At 42.1% G+C, this 21,001-nt stretch overlaps 1 protein-coding gene across 1 annotated transcript; it reads left to right on the forward strand.

Moving 5' to 3' along the window:
- Positions 1-5,004: 5,004 nt before the first annotated feature.
- Positions 5,005-7,517, forward strand: DEFB134 (defensin beta 134). Its single transcript, XM_088837647.1, has 2 exons — positions 5,005-5,062; positions 7,375-7,517. Exons 1-2 carry the CDS (start codon positions 5,005-5,007, stop codon positions 7,515-7,517), a joined length of 201 nt encoding a protein of 66 aa, XP_088693773.1.
- Positions 7,518-21,001: the final 13,484 nt, after the last annotated feature.

Consider the following 21,001-nt stretch of genomic DNA (forward strand, 5'->3'; position numbering starts at 1 on the left):
CCATGCTACCCGCAACTAGAGAAAAGGCTCCCACAGCAATGAAGACCCAGCACAGCCAAACAAATAAATGAATAATGTAATAAAATCCAGTGATATATATTTTCACACCTGTTGGGATGTTTATTATAAAAAAGACAAGAGATAGCAAGTATTAGCAAAGACGTAGAGAAAAGGAACATTTGAGCACCACTGATAGAGCCTCTATGGACAACACTACAGAGGTTCCTCAAAAAAACGAAATTAGAACTGCAATGTGATTCAGCAATTCCATTTCTCAGTACATATTCAAAGTAAATTAAAATGATATCTCAGAATCATCTGCACACTTACATTCATTACTAACAATAGTCAAGATATAGACACTACCTCAGTGACCAATAACACTAAATGGATAGAGAAAATGTACATACACACTGAATGCTATTCAGCCATAAAAAGGAAGGAAATCGTGCCACTGGTGACAACATAGATAAACCCAGAGGACATCACACTGAGCGAAAAAAACTCAACACAGGCAAATACCATACAATTTCGCAGAGATGCAAAATCTCACAAAACTCAAATTCAGAAAAACAGAAAGTAAAATGGTGGAGTCGGAGGGGAGACATGTTGGTCAAAGGGAACAAACTCCCAATCACAAGATGAAGAAGTTCAGTTCAGTTCAGTCGCTCAGTCGTGTCCGACTCTCCGCGACCCGACCCCATGAATCACAGCATGCCAGGCCTCCCTGTCCATCACCAACTCCCAGGTTCACTCAAACTCATGTCCACAGAGTCAGTGATGCCATCCAGCCATCTCATTCTCTGTCGTCCCCTTCTCCTCCTGCCTCTAACCTTTCCCAGCATCAGAGTCTTTTCCAGTGAGTCAACTTGTCGCATGAGGTGGCCAAAGTATTGCAGTTTCAGCTTTAGCATCAGTCCTTCCAATGAACACCCAGGATTGAATCTCCTCTGGGATCTAAAGTACAGCATGGTGACTCTACATCAGTCCTAGGTGTTCATTGGAAGGACTGATGCTAAAGCTGAAGCTCCAATAATTTGGCCACCTCATGAGAAGAGTTGAGTCACTAGAAAAGACTCTGATGCTGGGAGGGATTGGGGGCAGGAGGAAAAGGGGACGAGAGAGAGTGAGATGGCTGGATGGCATCACCGACTCGATGCACATAAGTTTGAGTGAACTCTGGGAGTTGATGATGGACAGGGAGGCCTGGCATGCTGCGATTCATGGGGTCGCAAAGAGTCGGACATGACTGAGCAACTGAACTGAACTGAACTTTAAATTTTAACTGAATATTTAAAATTTGCTACAAGACTAACTCTTAAAAATTCTCACCACGTACACACAAAATGGTAAATATCTGACGTGAGAGATGTGTTAATTGATTGTGGTAATCTTTTGCAATGTATACATACTTAAAATCATCACATTTTACTCCTTTAAATACATGCAATTTTTCTCATTAATTATACCTCAATAAAGTGAGGAAAAAGTCATGAAGAATAGTTGGAAAAAACAGATATGTTCATTATCTTGAATAAGATGATGGTTTCACATTCAAGTATGTATGTGTCAAAATTTATCAAACCGTACACTTTGCTGTGATTCATGGGGTCGCAAGGAGTCGGACACGACTGAGCGACTGAACTGACTGACTGACTGACACTTTAATATCTGCAGTTTTGTCATCTCTACTTCAATAAAGACGTTTTTTAAAATAGTGAGAGGATTTTAAAATGATCTTAATAAAACATTGCACAGCTTTTTTAATTTTATGAAGTTTAAAATGACGCAGAAAATATTTATGCACACATCACCTTATTATGATGCATATATCATGCGAAATGCCAGGCTGGATGAAGCACAGCTGGAATCAAGATTGCCAGCAGAAATATCAACAATCTCAGATATGCAGATAACAACAACCTTATAGCAGAAAGTGAAGAAGAACTAAAGAGCCTCTTGAGGAAAGTGAAAGAGGAGACTGAAAAAGTTGCCTTAAAACTCAACATTCAGAAAACTAAGATCATGGCATCTAGTCCCATCACTTCATGGCAAATAGATGGGGAAACAATGGAAACAGTGACAGACTTTATTTTGGGGTGCTCCAAAATCACTGCAGATGGTGACTGCAGCTATGAAATTAAAAGAGCTTGCTCCTTGGAAGAAAAGCTATGACAAACCTAGACAGCACATTAAAAAGCAGAGACATTACTTTGTATTAAAAAGCAGAGACATTACTTTGTCAACAAACGTCCGTCTAGTCAAGGCTATGGTTTTTCCAGTGGTCATGTATGGGTGTGAGAGTTGGACTGTGAAGAAAGCTGATCGCCGAAGAATTGATGCTTTTGAACTGTGGTGCTGGAGAAGACTCTTGAGAGTCCATTTGACAGCAAGGAGATCCAACCAGTCATCCTAAAGGAAATCAGTTAGTTCAGTTTCAGTTCAGTCACTCAGACGTGTCCGACTCTTTGCAACCCCATGAATCACAGCACGCCAGGCCTCCCTGTCTATCACCAATTCCCAGAGTTCACTCAAACTCATGTCCATTGAGTCGGTGATGCCATCCAGCCATCTCATTCTCTGTCGTCCCCTTCTCCTCCCACCCCAACCCTTCCCAGCATCAGAGTCTTTTCCAGTGAGTCAACTCGTCGCATGAGGTGGCCAGAGTATTGCAGTTTCAGCTTTAGCATCAGTCCTTCCAAAGAACACCCAGAATTGATCTCCTTTAGAATGGACTGGTTGGATCTCCTTGCAGTCCAAGAGACTCTCAAGAGTCTTCTTCAGTACCACAGTTCAAAAGCATCAGTTCTTCGGTGATCAGCTTTCTTCACAGTCCAACTCTCACATCCATACATGACCACGGGAAAAACCATAGCCTTGACTAGACAGACCTTGGTTGGCAAAGTAATGTCTCTGCTTTTTAATATATTATCTAGGTTGGTCATAACTTTCCTTCCAAGGAGTAAGCGTCTTTTAATTTCATGGCTGCAATCAGCACCAGCAGTGATTTTGTAGCCCAAAAAAAATAAAGTCTGATACTGTTTCCACTGTTACCCCATCTATTTCCCATGAAGTGATGGGACCAGATGCCATGATCTTCGTTTTCTGAATGTTGAGCTTCAAGTCAACCTTTTCACTCTCCTCTTTCACTTTCATCAAGAGGCTTTTGAGTTCCTCTTCACTTTCTGCCATGAGGGTGATGTCATCTGCATATCTGAGGGTATTGATTTTTCTCCCGGCAATCTTGCTTCCAGCTTGTGCTTCTTCCAGCCCAGCGTTCCTCATGATGTACTCTGCATAGAAGTTAAATAAGCAGGGTGACAATATACAGCCTTGACGTACTCCTTTTCCTATTTGGAACCAGTCTGTTGTTCCATGTACAGTTCTGACTGTTGCTTCCTGACCTGCATACAGGTTTCTCAAGAGGCAAGTCAGATGGTCTGGGATTCCCATCTCTTTCAGAATGTTCCACAGTTTATTGTGATCCACAGAGTCAAAGGCTTTGGCATAGTCAATGAAGCAGAAATAGATGTTTTTCTGGAAATCTCTTGCTTTCTCCATGATCCAGCAGATGTTGGCAATTTAATCTCTGGTGCCTCTGCCTTTTCTAAAACCTGCTTGAACTTCTGGGAGTTCACAGTTCACATATTGCTGAAGCCTGGCTTGGAGAATTTTGAGCATGACTTTACTAGCGTGTGAGATGAGTGCAATTGTGCAGTAGTTTGAGCATTCTTTGGCATTGCCTTTCTTTGGGATTGGAATGAATCCAGTCCTGTGGCCGCTGCTGAGTTTTCCAAATTTGCTGGCATATTGAGTGCAGCACTTTCACAGCATCATCTTTCAAGATTTGAAATAGCTCAACTGGAATTCCATCACCTCCACTAGCTTTGTTCATAGTGATGCTTTCTAAGGCCCACTTGACTTCACATTCCAAGATGTCTGGCTCTAGGTCAGTGATCACATTATCATGATTATCTTGGTCATGAAGATCTTTTTTGTACAGTTCTTCTGTGTATTCTTGCCACCTCTTCTTAATATCCCGAATATTCACTGTAAGGATTGATGTTGAAGCTGAAACTCCTATACTTTGTCCACCTGATTCAAAGAACTGACTCACTGGAAAAGACCCTGATGCTGGGAAAGATTGAAGGCAGGAGGAGAAGGGGACAACAGAGAATGAGATGATTGAATGCCATCACCGACTAATGAACATGAGTTCGTGCATGCTCCGGGAGTCAGTGATGCACAGGGAAGTCTGGCATTCTGCAGTGCACGGGTTTGCAAATAGTTGGACGCATCTGAGTGACTGAACTGAACTGATATCACCTTACAAAAGCAGAATACATAAATACGGGTATATCATATCTGTAACTATACAAGATAAAATATTAAACAAAAAACGAGACATAAAATCAACTTTCTTTAGAAACACACAGGTTGTGTCTGAAGAGGTGGGGCTCAAGTATAACTTCTTTCCTTGTAATTCTCAATGTTTGATTAATTTTCTAAAAATTGCATTTCTGTTGTAACATAAAAGTCAACAATTAACTTTATTTATTTAAAATACATAAAAATACATTGACATGAATCTGCCCCAGGTGTACATGTGTTATATGGCAAAACCAATACAAGTAATTAGCCTCCAATTAAAATAAATAAATTAAATATCTATACTAAAAAAATGAAATAAATAAAAATAAAATAAATTATTAAAAAACATGTCTCTCTTAGTCTTTTGGAAAACCCAGGTTTTCCAAGGGGGTGAGCAGTGCCTTTGCCAATAGGAAAAGCTGTCAAACAGGACAGGGCTGGCTGTTTTTTCCTCATATAAGCTTTGCCAGCTCAGCTGCCTCAGGGGAGGTCAGTGTAGCATATCTACCTGGAGCAGATCATCCCCAGACCTGAGAAGTTTGTGCTTAATGGCATGCTCATCTTTCCCTCTCTGTTCTAGGGCAGCCTGCATCAGACCCTGCCAGGAGCCTCCTCAACAAGAAAGTGCCAGCCATGGAGTCTCCCTTCACTGTGCTTGTGTTTCTCATCTTTGGGGATACAGTACTAGCAGGTAAAATGGGAATCTTCCTGGGAGAAGCCTTGTCTAGAAGAGCAATTGCGCTACGCAAACCTATGAATGTCCTCCCACTGTAAACTCTTTAATTTTTGAAGTAGAAAAAGCATCAACCATATTTGATGTCAACGAAGCCTGACCTTGACTCTAGGCTCTCCAAACTGCAACTGTACAGTTTGAGGCAAAAGTCTGAGCATCTCTGAAATGTAATTTCTTCATTTACCAAATGGAAATAATAATAACTTCAGAGTCTTGCAAGGATTAACTAAAATAATATATAGAATATGCCTATACATATGTACAGTTCCTGACTTACAAGAGTTACCATTATATTTTTATCAGTAATACTCCATTTTGTTTTGCTACTATTGTTGTATCTCTACTCAGGAACATGCCTAGGTATAGTAGTCAACACCAGAAAGCAGTAATAGCGTGATTTTTAAAGCTTTCTAATATACTCGCAAAGAGTCGGACATGACTGAGCGACTGAACCGAACTGAACTGAACTGAATATACTCAAATTACTCACAGTTAACTTATCGTTTGTAGATCCCTCAGGTACACAGGAAACAGATTAGGAACTGCCATAAATCCAAGAGATTCGATGGGCTTCATGTGACATGAGAAATGTCTGATTAGATGAGGTAGCAGCTGGAGAAATGTGAGGGAGAGCACCAGCTGGCCTCATACTCTGGTTTGACCACATCCATTACTGACTGAAAATCTCACCTTGAGAATTCTCTTCATTTAGTGTTACTGAATCAGCTCCCATCCATATGTTGAAGGGTCCTACTTATTGCTCAATCTCTCATGTATTCTCCAGGCAGAGGAACCAGATGTTCAGATCATGTGACTCAACAGGCTGGATTTGAGAATCTATAGAATCCAGACCTCTAGAAGCTCTACAGGCCGCTACAATTCCAGTGTGGTTCATGGCAATGAATGCATGGGCTGTAGACAGTGAACAACTGCACAGAGTCTACAATATTCCCTTCAGTGCTGTATACATGCCCATAGCTTATTATTTTTACAGGAACTTGTTTCTTTATAGAGATTATTACAAATTTCACATATAGACAATTATACTTCACATCTTCTTAGGCATTCATCTTGCTAACCTAGTTACCCTGACCTCCTCCTTTTTCCCTGTGTATATTAGTCACTTAATCACGTCTGACTCTTTGCAACCCTGTGGACTATAGCCTGCCAGGCTCCTCTGTCCATGGGATTTTCCAGGCAAGAATACTGGAGTGGGTTGCCATTCCCTTCTCCAGGGGATCTTCCTGACCCAGAGATCGAACCTGGGTCTCCTGCATTGGCAAGCGGATTCTTTATGGTCTGAGCCACCAGGAAAGCTCCAGGCAAAATAAATGGGGTAAATGCTTACTCAAAATTTCCACAGATGGCCAAATTTTAGCGTTCTTTCTCCTTTCAACACTCTCTTACATATGAAAAGAAACATTCACATTCTGATGATTCTATAGAGTTACATGTCCACGAAACCGTAGGTCCAGCTCAAATGCCTTGGGCTCCAATAATACATCCCATCCTCAGAATTGCTTCCATCCTCCTCTGAACTCACACCACCACTCCACATTACATGTATCTCACTGGACTTGTCAAATTTTTTTCTCTCTCATGCATCTTTTGTGCTTCCTTTTTAGCCAAGACCAAAAATTCTTTGCAGTATCATATTCAAATCTGTACCTGGATTTATGAAAAAAACTGGCTTGAGAATGAACAAATAATTAAATATTTTGTTAATGACTACATACATAAGTAACTTGTTTATAGAGTTTATTATTCAACCAATTTGGGCAAAGTTTCAAGTAATTAATTGTCTCAATCAGATCAGGTTACCATAGCAAAATATCATGCATGGCAAGGCCTAAACAAAATTTATTTTCTCACAGTTCCAGAGGCTGAAAAGTCCAAGAGCAACTGAAGACCAATTCAGTTTCTGATAAGGGTTACCTTCCAAGTTTGCAGACAGCCATCTTCTTTCTGTGTTTTCTGTCAAAATGGTCACCAATTCTATTGGTCCAGGTCCCCCCTTTTACAACCTCATTTAACTTTACTGTCACCTCTAAAGTCCCCATCTCCAAGAACAGTCATATTGGGGATTATGGTTTCAACATATGAACCTGGGGAGGACACAGTTCAATCCATAGCTTTTTAAATTTTTTCAATTATAGTATCAGACTATGAACAAATCTCTTGGAATCCACTTTGACAAAAATGGAAGGACTAGTCATTCTATAGTACAGAAAGGTCTATAATGAATAATCTTTCCATTCATTTTTTTCCAGGCTTGAATCCATTATCATCAGAATTATACAGAAGATGTTATAAAAATGGTACCTGCAGACTGGAGTGCTTTGGAAGTGAAATGTTAGTTGCCTACTGTATGTTTCAGCTGGAGTGCTGTCTCAAAGGAAACCCTGAGCCCTGACTTAAGAAACCAGTAAATACCAATTAACTTGATAGAGTATTTAAACTGAACTCTGACACTGTGATGTGACCACAGTTGTTGGTTTTCAGCATTTTTATAAGCCATCAGAACATCGAAATCTTATAATCTTAGATTTGAAAAGCTGAGCTGATATCATTCTTCCTAAAGACAGTTAAGGTTCTCATGAAAACAGGTTATAATATATTCTTTCTCACTTCAAAGTGATATTCACACTCTCCTCAGTGCCTATAAAAATCTTTACTCATAGAAAGGTTTTCTACATTATTTATAGAGGCTCAAAAACTATAGAAGCATCTTTTTACACCTAGGCTTTACCCTACCATACCTTCAGTTCCCTATTCACCTTTTCTTTGAGCCTCTCATCTGTAGAGGAACACACCTGCCCCAGCCTCTAATGACCTTGTATATCTCTCACATGGACCACTTTGACTTCACTTAAGCCTGCACAAGTCTTGACTGGGTCTGACCCTGCAGGTCTTGAAACACAAGGATAAAAGCTATGTTACGATAGGCTGTAACAAAGCAAATTCTCATCCACTTCCTTAGTTTCAGAGAATGAAATCATGTGACTTTCCACCTCAAACCCCTTGGGTTCAGCCATCAGACCACTTGGCCATGGTTCAGAGTTGGCTTCTCCACAGCTGAGTGGCTTACCACCTCTGCCATCTACCATCTGGCCACTCTGGGGGAGTGCCATCCTGTGAGACTAGGATCTAACACACCTGCTGGTCTTGCTTTGCTGTGTATAAGTAATAAACTGTCCCACTAGAATTCATTGTTTTGTTTACCAGTGAACCTTACAAAAGTACGACAGGCAGGGACCTCCCTGGCAGTCCAGTGATTAACTCTGTGCTTCCACTGCAGGGGTTAATGACTCAATTCCTGGTCAGGGAACTTAAGATCCCACATGCCCTACAGTGTGGCCGAAAAAGAAAGCAAAAGGAAAAAAGTGTGACAGGTAAACCTAGCAACTTCCATTAGCACACTGGCTGTCCCACTGACTACTGTGGTGCTGCTGCACATCTGCCTCACTGTTCAACGTCACCAACCCGTGTGCAGATGCACCAATGAGTTCTGCACAGGATAAGCGGTGCAGCGATGGAAGGGGGCAGATTCTGGGTGTGCAGCAATCTTCTTCAGCTTCACTGCTGAATTCAGCTCAGACTCTCTCATGATTCTGAGAGGACAGGGCTCTAACTGCAGAGAGCCAATCACTTACCTAGAATAGGACTGAGAAAACAGTGCTCTGAAAGACAACCCTGCCTTTCCAGCTACTCACTGATACTGAGAAAAGACAAAAGGAGAACAGTGGTTGAAACGAATGAAGGGTTGTAAGGGGTTCCACATTCCCAGACACTGTTCAACCTTTGATAAAATCCAGAGAAGATACTAAAAATCCTCTTCTCAGAGGCCCAAATTTTCCTGTGGCATCATTAGGGAACAGGGGATAAAAAGGAATGGGATTAGACATGGCCTGGAGTCATAACCATGGTTCAGTATCCAGAGTAAGGAAGGCATCCAGACAGGAACCAAAAAACGCTCAGATTCTGAAGGAAGCAGGGGATCCTTATATGAGCACACTGACCCCTCTAGAAATGTCCTCAAAATACTCCAAAATCCTTAGGCTTTCTTCACATTTTACTCTTTCACTTAAGATGTACATTCTTTATACACAGAGATAAACCAAAACTTGAAAATATCGCAGCCTGCTGACTATCTGAAGAGCCTCTCTTTTCAGCTGGATGAGGGGGCACTGTTAGAGACCCATTAGAGAAGTGGTCTCCAAAGCAAGAGTGAGAACCTGTATCTCTCTTGATACTTAATGGCAAGAGACATTCATTCATCAAGAGTTGAATAAAGGTGATATTCTAATTGTCAATGGAATTTTTTTACAGAATAGAAATAACAACTCTAAAATTCATATGGAACCACGAAAGAGCCCAGATAGTCAAAACAATGTTGAAAAAGAAGAGCAAAGGTAGAGGTATCATACGTCTTAGTTATAAACTATATTATAAAGCTACGGTAATCAAAACAGTATGGTACTGGCATAAAAACATACACATAGATCAATGGAACAGAAATAAGAACCCAGATATAAACCTATACATATATGATCAAGAACATAATCACTCCAGGCAGGTCATCTCTAATCCCATTCATTTTACATGGGCACCAAGGACACTCAGTGGGAAAAAGATAGTGAAATGCAAATTTAAAACACAATAAGATATCACCTCACACCAATTTGAATCAGCCATCCAATCAGGTGTGAAATGATTTTTTTTATGACTAATATTCTACTGAGTGTGTGTGTGTATATCACATCTTGTTTATATATATATACACACATATACATACATATATAACAAAATATATATATAAAAACAAAATATGCTATATATATGCGTGTGTGTGTGTGTACACACAAAATCATACAATGGAATATTAATTAGTCATAAAAAAGAGTGAAATTTTGCCATCTGCAACAACATAGATGGACCTGAAGGGTATTATGCTAAGTGAAATAAATCAGGCAAAGAAAGACAAATACTGTATGATATCATTTATGTGTGGAATCTAAACAGTAACACAAACCAATGAATATAAAATAGAAGAAACAGAGTCACAGATATGGAGAAGTACTAGTAACTACCAGTAGGGAGAAGGCAGAAAGGAAGGGCAAGTCAGGAGTAGGGGATTAAGAGGTACAAACAACGATGTGGGAAATAAATAAGCTGTAAGAATATACTGTGCAACACAGGAAATATAGCCACCATCTTATAAATAACATTTAAAAGAGTATAACATTTAAAAATTTTGAATCACTGTGTTGTACACCTGAAACTCAGATAATATTGTACATCAACTATATTGCAATTAAAATAAACACTAAAATAATTACTAAAAGATGTTCTTCATAGAGCAGTAAATTAAGCAAAGAGAGAAGAATTAAGATGAAAAAGCAGTAATAAGCTCGCAAAAGTTAATTATTTACATTCAGTTCAGTTCAGTTCAGTTCAATCACTCAGTCGTGTATGACTCTTTGTGACCCCATGAATCACAGCACGCCAGGCCTCCCTGTCCATCACCAACTCCCGGAGTTCACTCACTCAAGTCGATCGAGTCGGTGATGCCATCCAGACATCTCATTCTCTGTCGTCCCCTTCTCCTCCTGCCCCCAATCCCTCTCAGCATCAAAGTTTTTTCCAGTGAGTCAACTTGTCGCATGAGGTGGCCAAAGGATTGGAGTTTCAGCTTTAGCATCAGTCCTTCCAATGAACACCCAGGATTGATCTCCTCTAGAATGGACTGGTTGGATCTCCTTGCAGTCCAAGGGACTTTCAAGAGTCTTCTCCAACACCACAGTTCAAAAACATCAATTCTTCGGCAATCAGCTTTCTTCACAGTCCAACTCTCACATCCAGACATGACCACTGGAAAAACCATAGCCTTGACTCAGTCAGTCAGTCAGTTCAGTCGCTCAGTCGTGTCCGACTCTTTGCAACCCCATGAATCACAGCACGCCAGGCCTCCCTGTCCATCACCAACTCCCGGAGTACACTCAAACTCATGTCCACAGAGTCGGTGATGCCATCCAGACATCTCATTCTCTGTCGTCCCCTTCTCCTCCCGCCCCCAACCTTTCCCAGCATCAGAGTCTTTTCCAGTGAGTCAACTCGTCGCATGAGGTGGCCAAAGTATTGCAGTTTCAGCTTTAGCATCAGTCCCTCCAATGAACATCCAGGATTGACCTCCTTTAGAATGGACTGGTTGGATCTCCTTGCAGTATAAGGGACTCTCAAGAGTCTTCTCCAACACCACAGTTCAAAAGCATCGATTCTTCGGCGATCAGCTTTCTTCACAGTCCAACTCTCACATCCATACATGACCACAGGAAAAACCATTGCCTTGACTAGACGGACCTTTGTTGGCAAAGTACTGTCTCTGCTCTTTAATATGCTGTCTAGGTTGGTCATAACTTTCCTTCCAAGGAGGAAGCGTCTTAATTTCCTGGGGAAAAAAAGTCCAAAATGCGGGTGGCTAAAAAACAAAGAAGGGAAAAGTCCAAGAAAATAGAACAAAGGAAGTTCCAAGGACCAGAGTGAGGACCTCATGTAAAACAAACAGCCCTCCTGGCTAGCCCAGTTTACATAGGGCAGGCTCAGCGGGGAGGAGACAAACGTACAAAAGGAGGAAGCCTATAAGGACTGAGGCCTTTCTTCCCTTGTCTTTTGGTTGATCTGCCCTCACTCCTCGAGGGTGTACTATCCTTTGTTTTTCCTAATAAAACTGAGCTATAATTCTGCTCCGTCCATCGCTTCAAATTTTTGCTGTGGCAAGACAGAACCGAGGAAATTACACTCTCCCCCGACATCTATGGTGCCATTTCTCGGATTTAACCTAGCTGAAACAACCTCAGTTCAGCCCCGCAAGGCGGAGGCGAACCACAGCAGAAGTCCAACTCCGCGAAAGTTTCTGTGGCAGAAGCTGAACGTGAAGAAAACCCAGCGCAGCGTAAATGACTAGAAGCCCAGCATGCTAGCAAATGGGACAGCCAAAACAAACTCAGCAGAAAGCTCACGTGGCTCAGTCTCAGACTCCAGAAGACCTCCTATTAAGGTCCTCGCTCCTATGACTGGAAGGATATATGGTTTAAAAAATCTTAATTCCTTTACAATCTCTCATTTCTTGTTTCCTCGAACGCCCTGCGAACAGGAGAGCTTCAGTGGGTGCAACTGAGCGACTCTGGAGAGGCTACTCCCCAGCATGTCCTGAAGGCTCCACTATCCTCTGCACCCCAGTAGCTGTTATCCAAGTGAGTGAGGGTTCTTCTGTCCTTAATTCTTCTTTGTGCCAAGAATCAGCCCAAGGAAAACTGTGAGAACAGGTCAGATATTTAGCAAATTTTCTGGCAGGTTATGAAGGGGATTCCTCAGCACGTTTTTCCTTCCATCCTTCAGCTCACTCCCAGGACTTAAGCCCAGCCAAAACCCATGGTGTCTGGCTTCAGGACCTAATGAATGAAGCTCAGGCTCTGATGTCTCATGGCAAAAATTCAGTTAGAGACACAGAAATAGGTAAGAGGTGGATTTGTTTGGATTCAGAGAGAAGCACATTCCACAGGGTGTGAGCCATCACAGAGGAGAGTGCAGTGGCCATGGAATTGTCAGGCTGGGTGATTTCATATGCTAATGAGTGGGAGGATCATTCCAACAATTAGGGAACCACCCATTCCTCCCTCTGTTGATAGTGCCTTGGAACTGTCCTGGTGCCCTTGGGTATGCTTGCAGATTGAGGATCCAGGTTTAGTACCATGGAAAAGAAATGCAAAAAAGCAAAATGGCCGTCTGAGGAGGCCTTACAAATAGCTGTGAAAAGAAGAGAAGCGGAAAGCAAAGGAGAAAAGGAAAGATATAAGCATCTGAATGCAGAGTTCCAAAGAATAGCAAGGAGAGATAAGAAAGCCTTACTCAGTGATCAATGCAAAGAAATAGAGGAAAACAATACAATGGGAAAGACTAGAGATCTCTTCGAGAAAATCAGAGATATCAAGGGAACATTTCATGCAAAGATGGGCACAATAAAGGAGAGAAATGGTATGGACCTAACAGAAGCAGAAGATATTAAGAACAGGTGGCAAGAATACACAGAAGAACTGTACAAAAAAGATCTTCAAGACCAAGATAGTCATGAAAACGTTATCACTGACCTAGAGCCAGACATCTTGGAATGTGAAGTCAAGTGGGCCTTAGAACGCATCACTACGAACAAAGCTAGTGGAGGTGATGGAATTCCAGTTGAGTTATTTCAAATCTTGAAAGATGATGCTGTGAAAGTGCTGCACTCAATATGCCAGCTAATTTGGAAAACTCAGCAGTGGCCACAGAACTGGAAAAGGTCAGTCTTCACTCCAATCCCAAAGAAAGGCAATGCCAAAGAATGGTCAAACTACTGCACAATTGTACTCATCTCACACGCTAGTAAAGTCATGCTCAAAATTCTCCAAGCCAGGCTTCAGCAATATGTGAACCGTGAACTCCCAGATGTTCAAGCAGGTTTGAGAAATGGCAGAGGCACCAGAGATCAAATTGACAACATCCGCTGGATCATGGAGAAAGCAAGAGAGTTCCAGAAAACCATCTATTTCTGCTTCATTGACTATGCCAAAGCCTTTGACTGTGTGGATCACAATAAACTGTGGAACATTCTGAAAGAGATGGGAATACCAGACCACCTGACCTGTCTCTTGAGAAACCTGTATGCAGGTCAGAAGCAACAGTCAGAACTGTAAAATGGAACAACAGACTGGTTCCAAATAGGAAAAGGAGTACGTCAAGGCTGTATATTGTCACCCTGCTTATTTAATTATATGCAGAGTACAACATGAGGAACACTGGGCTGGAAGAAGCACAAGCTGGAAACAAGATTGCTGGGAGAAATATCAATAACCTCAGATATGCAGATGACACTACCCTTATGGCAGAAAGTGAAGAGGAACTCAAAAGCCTCTTGATGAAAGTGAAAGAGGAGAGTGAAAAGGTTGGCTTGAAGCTCAACATTCAGAAAACAAAGATCATGGCATCTGGTCCCATCACTTCATGGGAAATAGATGGAAAAACAGTGGAAACAGTGTCAGACTTTATTTTTGGGGGCTCCAAAATCAGTTCAGATGCTGATTGCAGCCATGAAATTAAAAGACGCTTACTCCTTGGAAGGAAAGTTATGACCAACCTTGATAGCATATTAAAAAGCAGAGACATTACTTTGCCAACCAAGTTCCGTCTAGTCAAATCTATGGTTTTTCCCGTGGTCATGTATGGATGTGAGAGTTGGACTGTGAAGAAAGCTGATCGCCGAAGAATTGATACTTTTGAACTGTGGTGTTGGAGAAGACTCTTGAGAGTCCCTTGGACTGCAAGGAGATCCAACCAGTCCATTCTAAAGGAGATCAATCCTGGGTGTTCTTTGGAAGGCCTGATGCTAAAGCTGAAACTCCAATCCTTTGGCCACCTCATGCGACGAGTTGACTCACTGGAAAAGACTCTGATGCTGGGAAGGGTTGGGGGCGGGAGGAGAAGGGGACGACAGAGAATGAGATGGCTGGATGGCATCACCGACTCTGTGGACATGAGTTTGAGTGAACTCCGGGAGTTGGTGATGGACAGGGAGGCCTGGCGTGCTGTGATTCATGGGGTTGCGGAGAGTCAGACACGACTGAGTGACTGAACTGAACTGAACTGACTGAAATTTGACTTGTCATCTTGGACCCAATTGAATTTAATCAGTTTATGTTATTCCCTTGGGCTATGTCATTCTTTCAAAGGTTGTGCCCTGCCCCCTTCCTTCCTGTTTCTTGCTCTTTTCCTGAATCCCTGTCTGGGCCCACAATGTTGCCTTTACAGTCTTCTGGAGGGACAACCAGAAAATAGCTGGCCCTGGGAGGGAAATACTGTGTAATATCCAATCCCTGTAGATATTCAGGCCTTCATCTTCCGTGTTTCCTAAACATGTGCAACAACAGCATCTCTCAGTGAACCCGCTAGGGTGGGTGACAGGTACACAATGTCTGTTAGAAGTAAATCTGTTTGTGGCATCATTTCAAGAGCAATTGGGCTTGCAGGGATAATGTTTGCCACTTTGGGAGTTAGCCCTGCAGGCCGATTGGGCCCAAACCCTTACCACCTTTCTCCTAAAGTTACAAACATAACCCTGGTTCAAATATCCACTCCACATTTATGGAACATCCGGTCTATTGTCTCTTATCAATTTGTTTTTAAGCCACTTACTAACTCCTACAACCAGGACGCCCTTTTGTAGGCAACATCGCTCCAGCCAGCCTATTATTAAAATGCCCCAAACAAGAACTGTACAAAAAAGATCTTCACGACCAAGATAGTCGCGATAATGTGATCACTGACCTAGAGCCAGACATCTTGAAATGTGAAGTCAAGTGGGCCTTAGAACGCATCACTACAAACAAAGCTGGTGGAGGTGATGGAATTCCAGTTGAGCTATTTCACATCTTGAAAGGTGATGCTGTGAAAGTGCTGCACTCAATATGCCAGCAAATTTGAAAAACTCAGCAATGGCCAAGGACTGGAAAAGGTTAGTCTTCATTCCAATCCCAAAGAAAGGCAATGCCAAAGAATGCTCAAACTACCGCACAATTGCATTCATCTCACACACTAATGAAGTCATGCTCAAAATTCTCCAAGCCAGGCATCAGCAATATGTGAACTGTGAACTCCCAGATGTTCAAGCAGGTTTTAGAAAAGGCAGAGGCACCAGAGATCAAATTGACAACATCCGCTGGATCATGGAGAAAGCAAGAGAGTTCCAGAAAAACATCTATTTCTGCTTCATTGACTATTCCAAAGCCTTTGACTGTGTGGATCAAAACAAACTGTGGAAAATTCTGAAAGAGATGGGAATACCAGACCACCTGACCTGTCTCTTGAGAAACCTGCATGCAGGTCAAGAAGCAACAGTCAGAACTGTATGTGGAACAACAGACTGGTTCCAAATAGGAAAAGGAGTACGTCAAGGCTGTATATTGTCACCTTGCTTATTTAACTTATATGCAGAGTACATCATGAGGAACGCTGGGCTGGAAGAAGCACAGGCTAGAATCAAGATTGCCGGGAGAAATATCAATAACCTCAGATATGCAGATGACACTACCCTTATGTCAGAGAGTGAAGAGGAACTCAAAGCCTCTTGATGAAAGTGAAAGAGGAGAGTGAAAAGGTTGGCTTGAAGCTCAACATTCAGAAAACAAGGATCATGGCATCTGGTCCCATCACTTCATGGGAAATAGATGGAAAAACAGTGGAAACAGCGTCAGACTTTGTTTTTTTGGGCTCCAAAATCACTGCAGATGCTGATTGCAGCCATGAAATTAAAAGACGCTTACTCCTTGGAAGGAAAGTTATGACCAGCCTAGACAGCATATTACTTTGCAGAGACATTACTTTGCCAACCAAGGTCCGTCTAGTCAAGGCTATGGTTTTTCCCGTGGTCATGTATGGATGTGAGAGTTGGACTGTGAAGAAAGCTGATTGCCGAAGAATTGATGCTTTTGAACTGTGGTGTTGGAGAAGACTCTTGAGAGTCCCTTGGACTGCAAGGAGATCCAACCAGTCTATTCTAAAGGAGATCAATTCTGGGTGTTCATTGGAAGGACTGATTCTAAAGCTGAAACTGCAATACTTTGGCCACCTCATGCGACGAGCTGACTCACTGGAAAAGACTCTGATGATGGGAAAGGTTGGGGGCGGGAGGAGAAGGGGATGACAGAGAATGAGATGGCTGGATGGCATCACCAACTCTGTGGACATGAGTTTGGGTGAACTCTGGGAGTTGGTGATGGACAGGGAGGCCTGGCGTGCTGTGATTCGTGGCGTCGCGGAGAGTCAGACACGACTGAGCAACTGAACTGAACTGAACAGAAGCAGAGATATTAGGAAGAGGTGGCAAGAATACACAGAAGAACTATACAAAAAAGATCTTCCCTACCCAGATAATCATGATGGTATGATTACTCACCTAGAGCCAGAAGTCCTGGAATGAGAAGTCAAGGGGGCCTTAGGAAGCATCACTACAAACAAAGCTAGAAACGTGATGGAATTCCAGTGGAGCTATTTCAAATGCAAAAAGATAATGCTGTGAAAGTGGTGCACTCAATATGTAAGCAAATTTGGAAAACTCAGCAGTGGTAGCAGGTCTGGAAAAGGTCAGTTTTCATTCCAATCCCAAAGAAAGGCAATGGCAAAGAATGCTCAAACTACCACATAATTGCACTCATCTCACACGCTAGTAAAGTCATGCTCAAAATTCTCCAAGCCAAGCTTCAACTTTGCATTCACGTGAACTGTGAAATTCCACATGTTCAAGCTGGTTTTAGAAAAGACAGAGGAACCAGAGATTAAATTGCCAACATCCGCTGGATCATGGAAAAAGCAAGAGAGTTCCAGAAAAACATCTATTTCTGCTTCATTGACTATGCCAAAGCCTTTTACTCTGTTCAGTTCAGTTCAGTTAAGTACAGTCGCTCAGGCATGTCTGATTCTTTGCGACCTCATGAATCACAGCACGCCAGGCCTCCCTGTCCATCACCAACTCCCGGAGTTCACTCAAACCCATGTCCATCGAGTCGGTGATGCCATCCAGTCATCTCATTCTCTGTCGTCCCCTTCTCCTACTGCCACCAATCCCTCCTAGCATCAGAGTCTTTTCCAGTGAGTCAACTCGTCACATGAGGTGGCCAAAGTATTGGAGTTTCAGCTTTAGCATCAGTCCTTCCAATGAACACCCAGGATTGATCTCCTTTAGAATGGACCCGTTGGATCTCCTTGCAGTCAAAGGGACTCTCAAGAGTCTTCTCCAGCACTACAGTTTGAAAGCATCAATTCTTTGGCGATCAGCTTTCTTCACAGTCCAACTCTCACATCCATACATGACCTCGGGAAAAACCATAGCCTTGACTAGACGGACCTTGGTTGGCAAAGTAATGTCTCTGCTTTTTAATATAATATCTAGGTTGGTCATAACGTTCCTTCCAAAGAGTAAGCATCTTTTAATTTCATGGCCACAATCAGCATCCACAGTGATTTTGGAGCCCAAAAAAATAAAGTCTGTTACTGTTTCCCCATCTATTTCCCATGAAGTGATGGGACCAGATGCCATGATCTTTGGTTTCTGAATGTTGAACTTCAAGCCAACCTTTTCACTCTCCTCTTTCACTTTCATCAAGAGACTTTTTAGTTCCTCTTCACTTTCTGCCATAAGGGTGGTGTCATCTGCATATCTGAGGTTACTGATATTTCTCCTGACAATCCTGATTCCAGCTTGTGCTTCTTCCAGCCCAGCGTTTCTCATGATGTACTCTGCATAGAAGTTAAATAAGCAGGGTGACAGTATACAACCTTGACGTAGTCCTTTTCCTATTTGGAACCAGTCTGTTGTTCCATGACCAGTTCTAACTCTTGCTTCCTGATCTGTATATAGGTTTCTCAAGAGGCAGGTCAGGTGATCTGGTATTCCCATCTCTTTCAGAATGTTCCACAGTTGATTGTGATCCACACAGTCAAAGGCTTTGGCATAGTCAATGAAGCAGAAATAGATATTTTTCTGGAACTCTCTTGCTTTCTCCATGATCCAGCGGATGTTGGCGATTTGATCTCTGGTTCCTCTGCCTTTTCTAAAACCTGCTTGAACATCTGGAAGTTCATGGGTCACGTATTGCTGAAGCCTGGCTTGGAGAATTTTGAGCATGACTTTACTAGCATGTGAGATGACTGCAATTGTGTGGTATTTTGAGCATTCTTTGGCATTGCCTTTCTTTGGGATTGGAATGAAGACAGCTTTTCCAGTCCTGTGGCCACTGCTGAGTTTTTCAAATTTGCTAGCATATTGAGTCACCACTTTCACAGCATCATCTCTCAGGATTTGAAATAGCTCAACTGGAATTCCATCACCTCCACTAGCTTTGTTCGTAGTGATGCGTTCTAAGGCCCACTTGACTTCACATTCCAAGATGGCTGGCTCTAGGTCAGTGATCACGCCATTGTGATTATCTTAGTCGTGAAGATCTTTTTAGTACAGTTCTGTGTATTCTTGCCATCTCTTCTTAATATCTTCTGCCTCTGTTAGGTCCATACCATTTCTGTCCTTTATCGAGCCCATCTTTGCATGAAATGTTCCCTTGATATCTCTAATTTTCATGAAGAGATCTCTTGTCTTTCCTATTCTGTTGTTTTCCTCTATTTTTTTGCATTGATCGCTGAGGAAGGCTTTCTGATCTCTCCTTGCTATTCTTTGGAACTTTGCATGCAGATGCTTATATCGTTCCTTTTCTCCTTTGCTTTTCGCTTCTCTTCTTTTCACAGCTATTTGTAAGGCCTCCTCAGACAGCCATTTTTCTTTTTTGCATTTCTTTTCCATGGGGATGGTCTTGGTCCCTGTCTCCTGTACAATGTCACGAACCTCCGTCCAGAGTTCATCAGGCACTCTATCTATCAGATCTAGTCCCTTAAATCTATTTCTCACTCCCACTGTATAATCATAAGGGATCTGATTTAGGTCATATCTAAATGGTCTAGTGCTTTTCCCTACTTTCTTCAATTTAAGTCTGAATTTGGCAATAAGGAGGCTTTTACTGTGTGGATCACCACAAACTGTGGAAAACTCTTAAACAGATGGGAATATCAGACACCTGACCTGCCTCTTGAGAAACCTATATGCAGGTCAGGAAGCAACAGTTAGAACTGGACATGGAACAACAGACTGGTACCAAATAGGAAATGGAGTACATCGAGGCTGTATATTGTCACCCTGCTTATTTAACTTCTATGCAGAGTACATCATGAGAAACGCTGGGCTGGATGAAGCTGAAGCTGGAATCAAGATTGCCGGAAGAAATATCAATAACCTCAGATATGCAGATGACACCACCCTTATGGAAGACAGTGAAGAAGAACTAAAAAGCCTCCTGATGTAAGTGAAACAGGAGAGTGAAAAACTTGGCTTAAAGCTCAACATTCAAAAAACTAAGATTATGGCATCTGGTCCCATCACTTCATGGAAAATAGATGGGGAAACAATGAGAGACTTTATTTTTGGGGGCTCCAAAATCACTGCAGATGGTGATTGCAACCGTGAAATTAAAAGAGGCTTGATCCTTGGAAGAAAACTTATGACCAACCTAGACAGTATATTAAAAAGCAGAGACATTACTTTGCCAACAAATGTCTGTCTAGTCAAGTCTATGGTTTTTCCAATAGTCATGTATGGATATGAGAGTTGGACTATAAAGAAAGCTGAGCGCCAAAAAATTGATGCTTTTGAACTGTGGTTTGAGAGTCCCTTGGACTGCAAGGATATCCAACCAGTCCATCCGAAAGGAAATCAGCCCTGAATATTCATTGGAAGGACTGATGTTGAAGCTGAAACTGTAATACTTTGGCCACCTGATGTGAAGAACTGACTCATTTGAAAAGACCCTGATGCTGAGGAAGATTGAAGGTAGGAGGAGAAGGGGACGACAGACGATGAGATGGTGAATGGCATCACCAACTCAATGGACGTGAGTATGAGTAAGCTCCGGGAGTTGGCGTTGGACAGGGAGGCCTGGCATGTCCATGTGGTCACAAACAGTCAGACACAACTGAGCAACTGAACTGAACTGAATCCCCCTAACAGTACCAGGTAACCCACTCCTTTTTCATTACTTCTTTTATTACATAAAGCGGATCTATGACAATGAAATGTTTACCATTGGAAATACCCTAAACTGCTCTTATGGAGGAGTAGGGGAGGAAATCAGTGACTTACATTCTCTCAGAGCAATAAGAGGATAAGGTTTATGACTGTTTCACCAGGTTCCCAGTCTCAGGGCACAGACTTGGAATGCTTCACATTATGATATCTATTCCCATCTGCAGTGGACAAATTGGCAATGA

The sequence above is a fragment of the Moschus berezovskii genome, chromosome 7 (assembly GCF_049115385.1).
Source record: "Moschus berezovskii isolate FMDL1 chromosome 7, NW_MosBer_1.0, whole genome shotgun sequence".
Classification (NCBI taxonomy): domain Eukaryota; kingdom Metazoa; phylum Chordata; class Mammalia; order Artiodactyla; family Moschidae; genus Moschus; species Moschus berezovskii.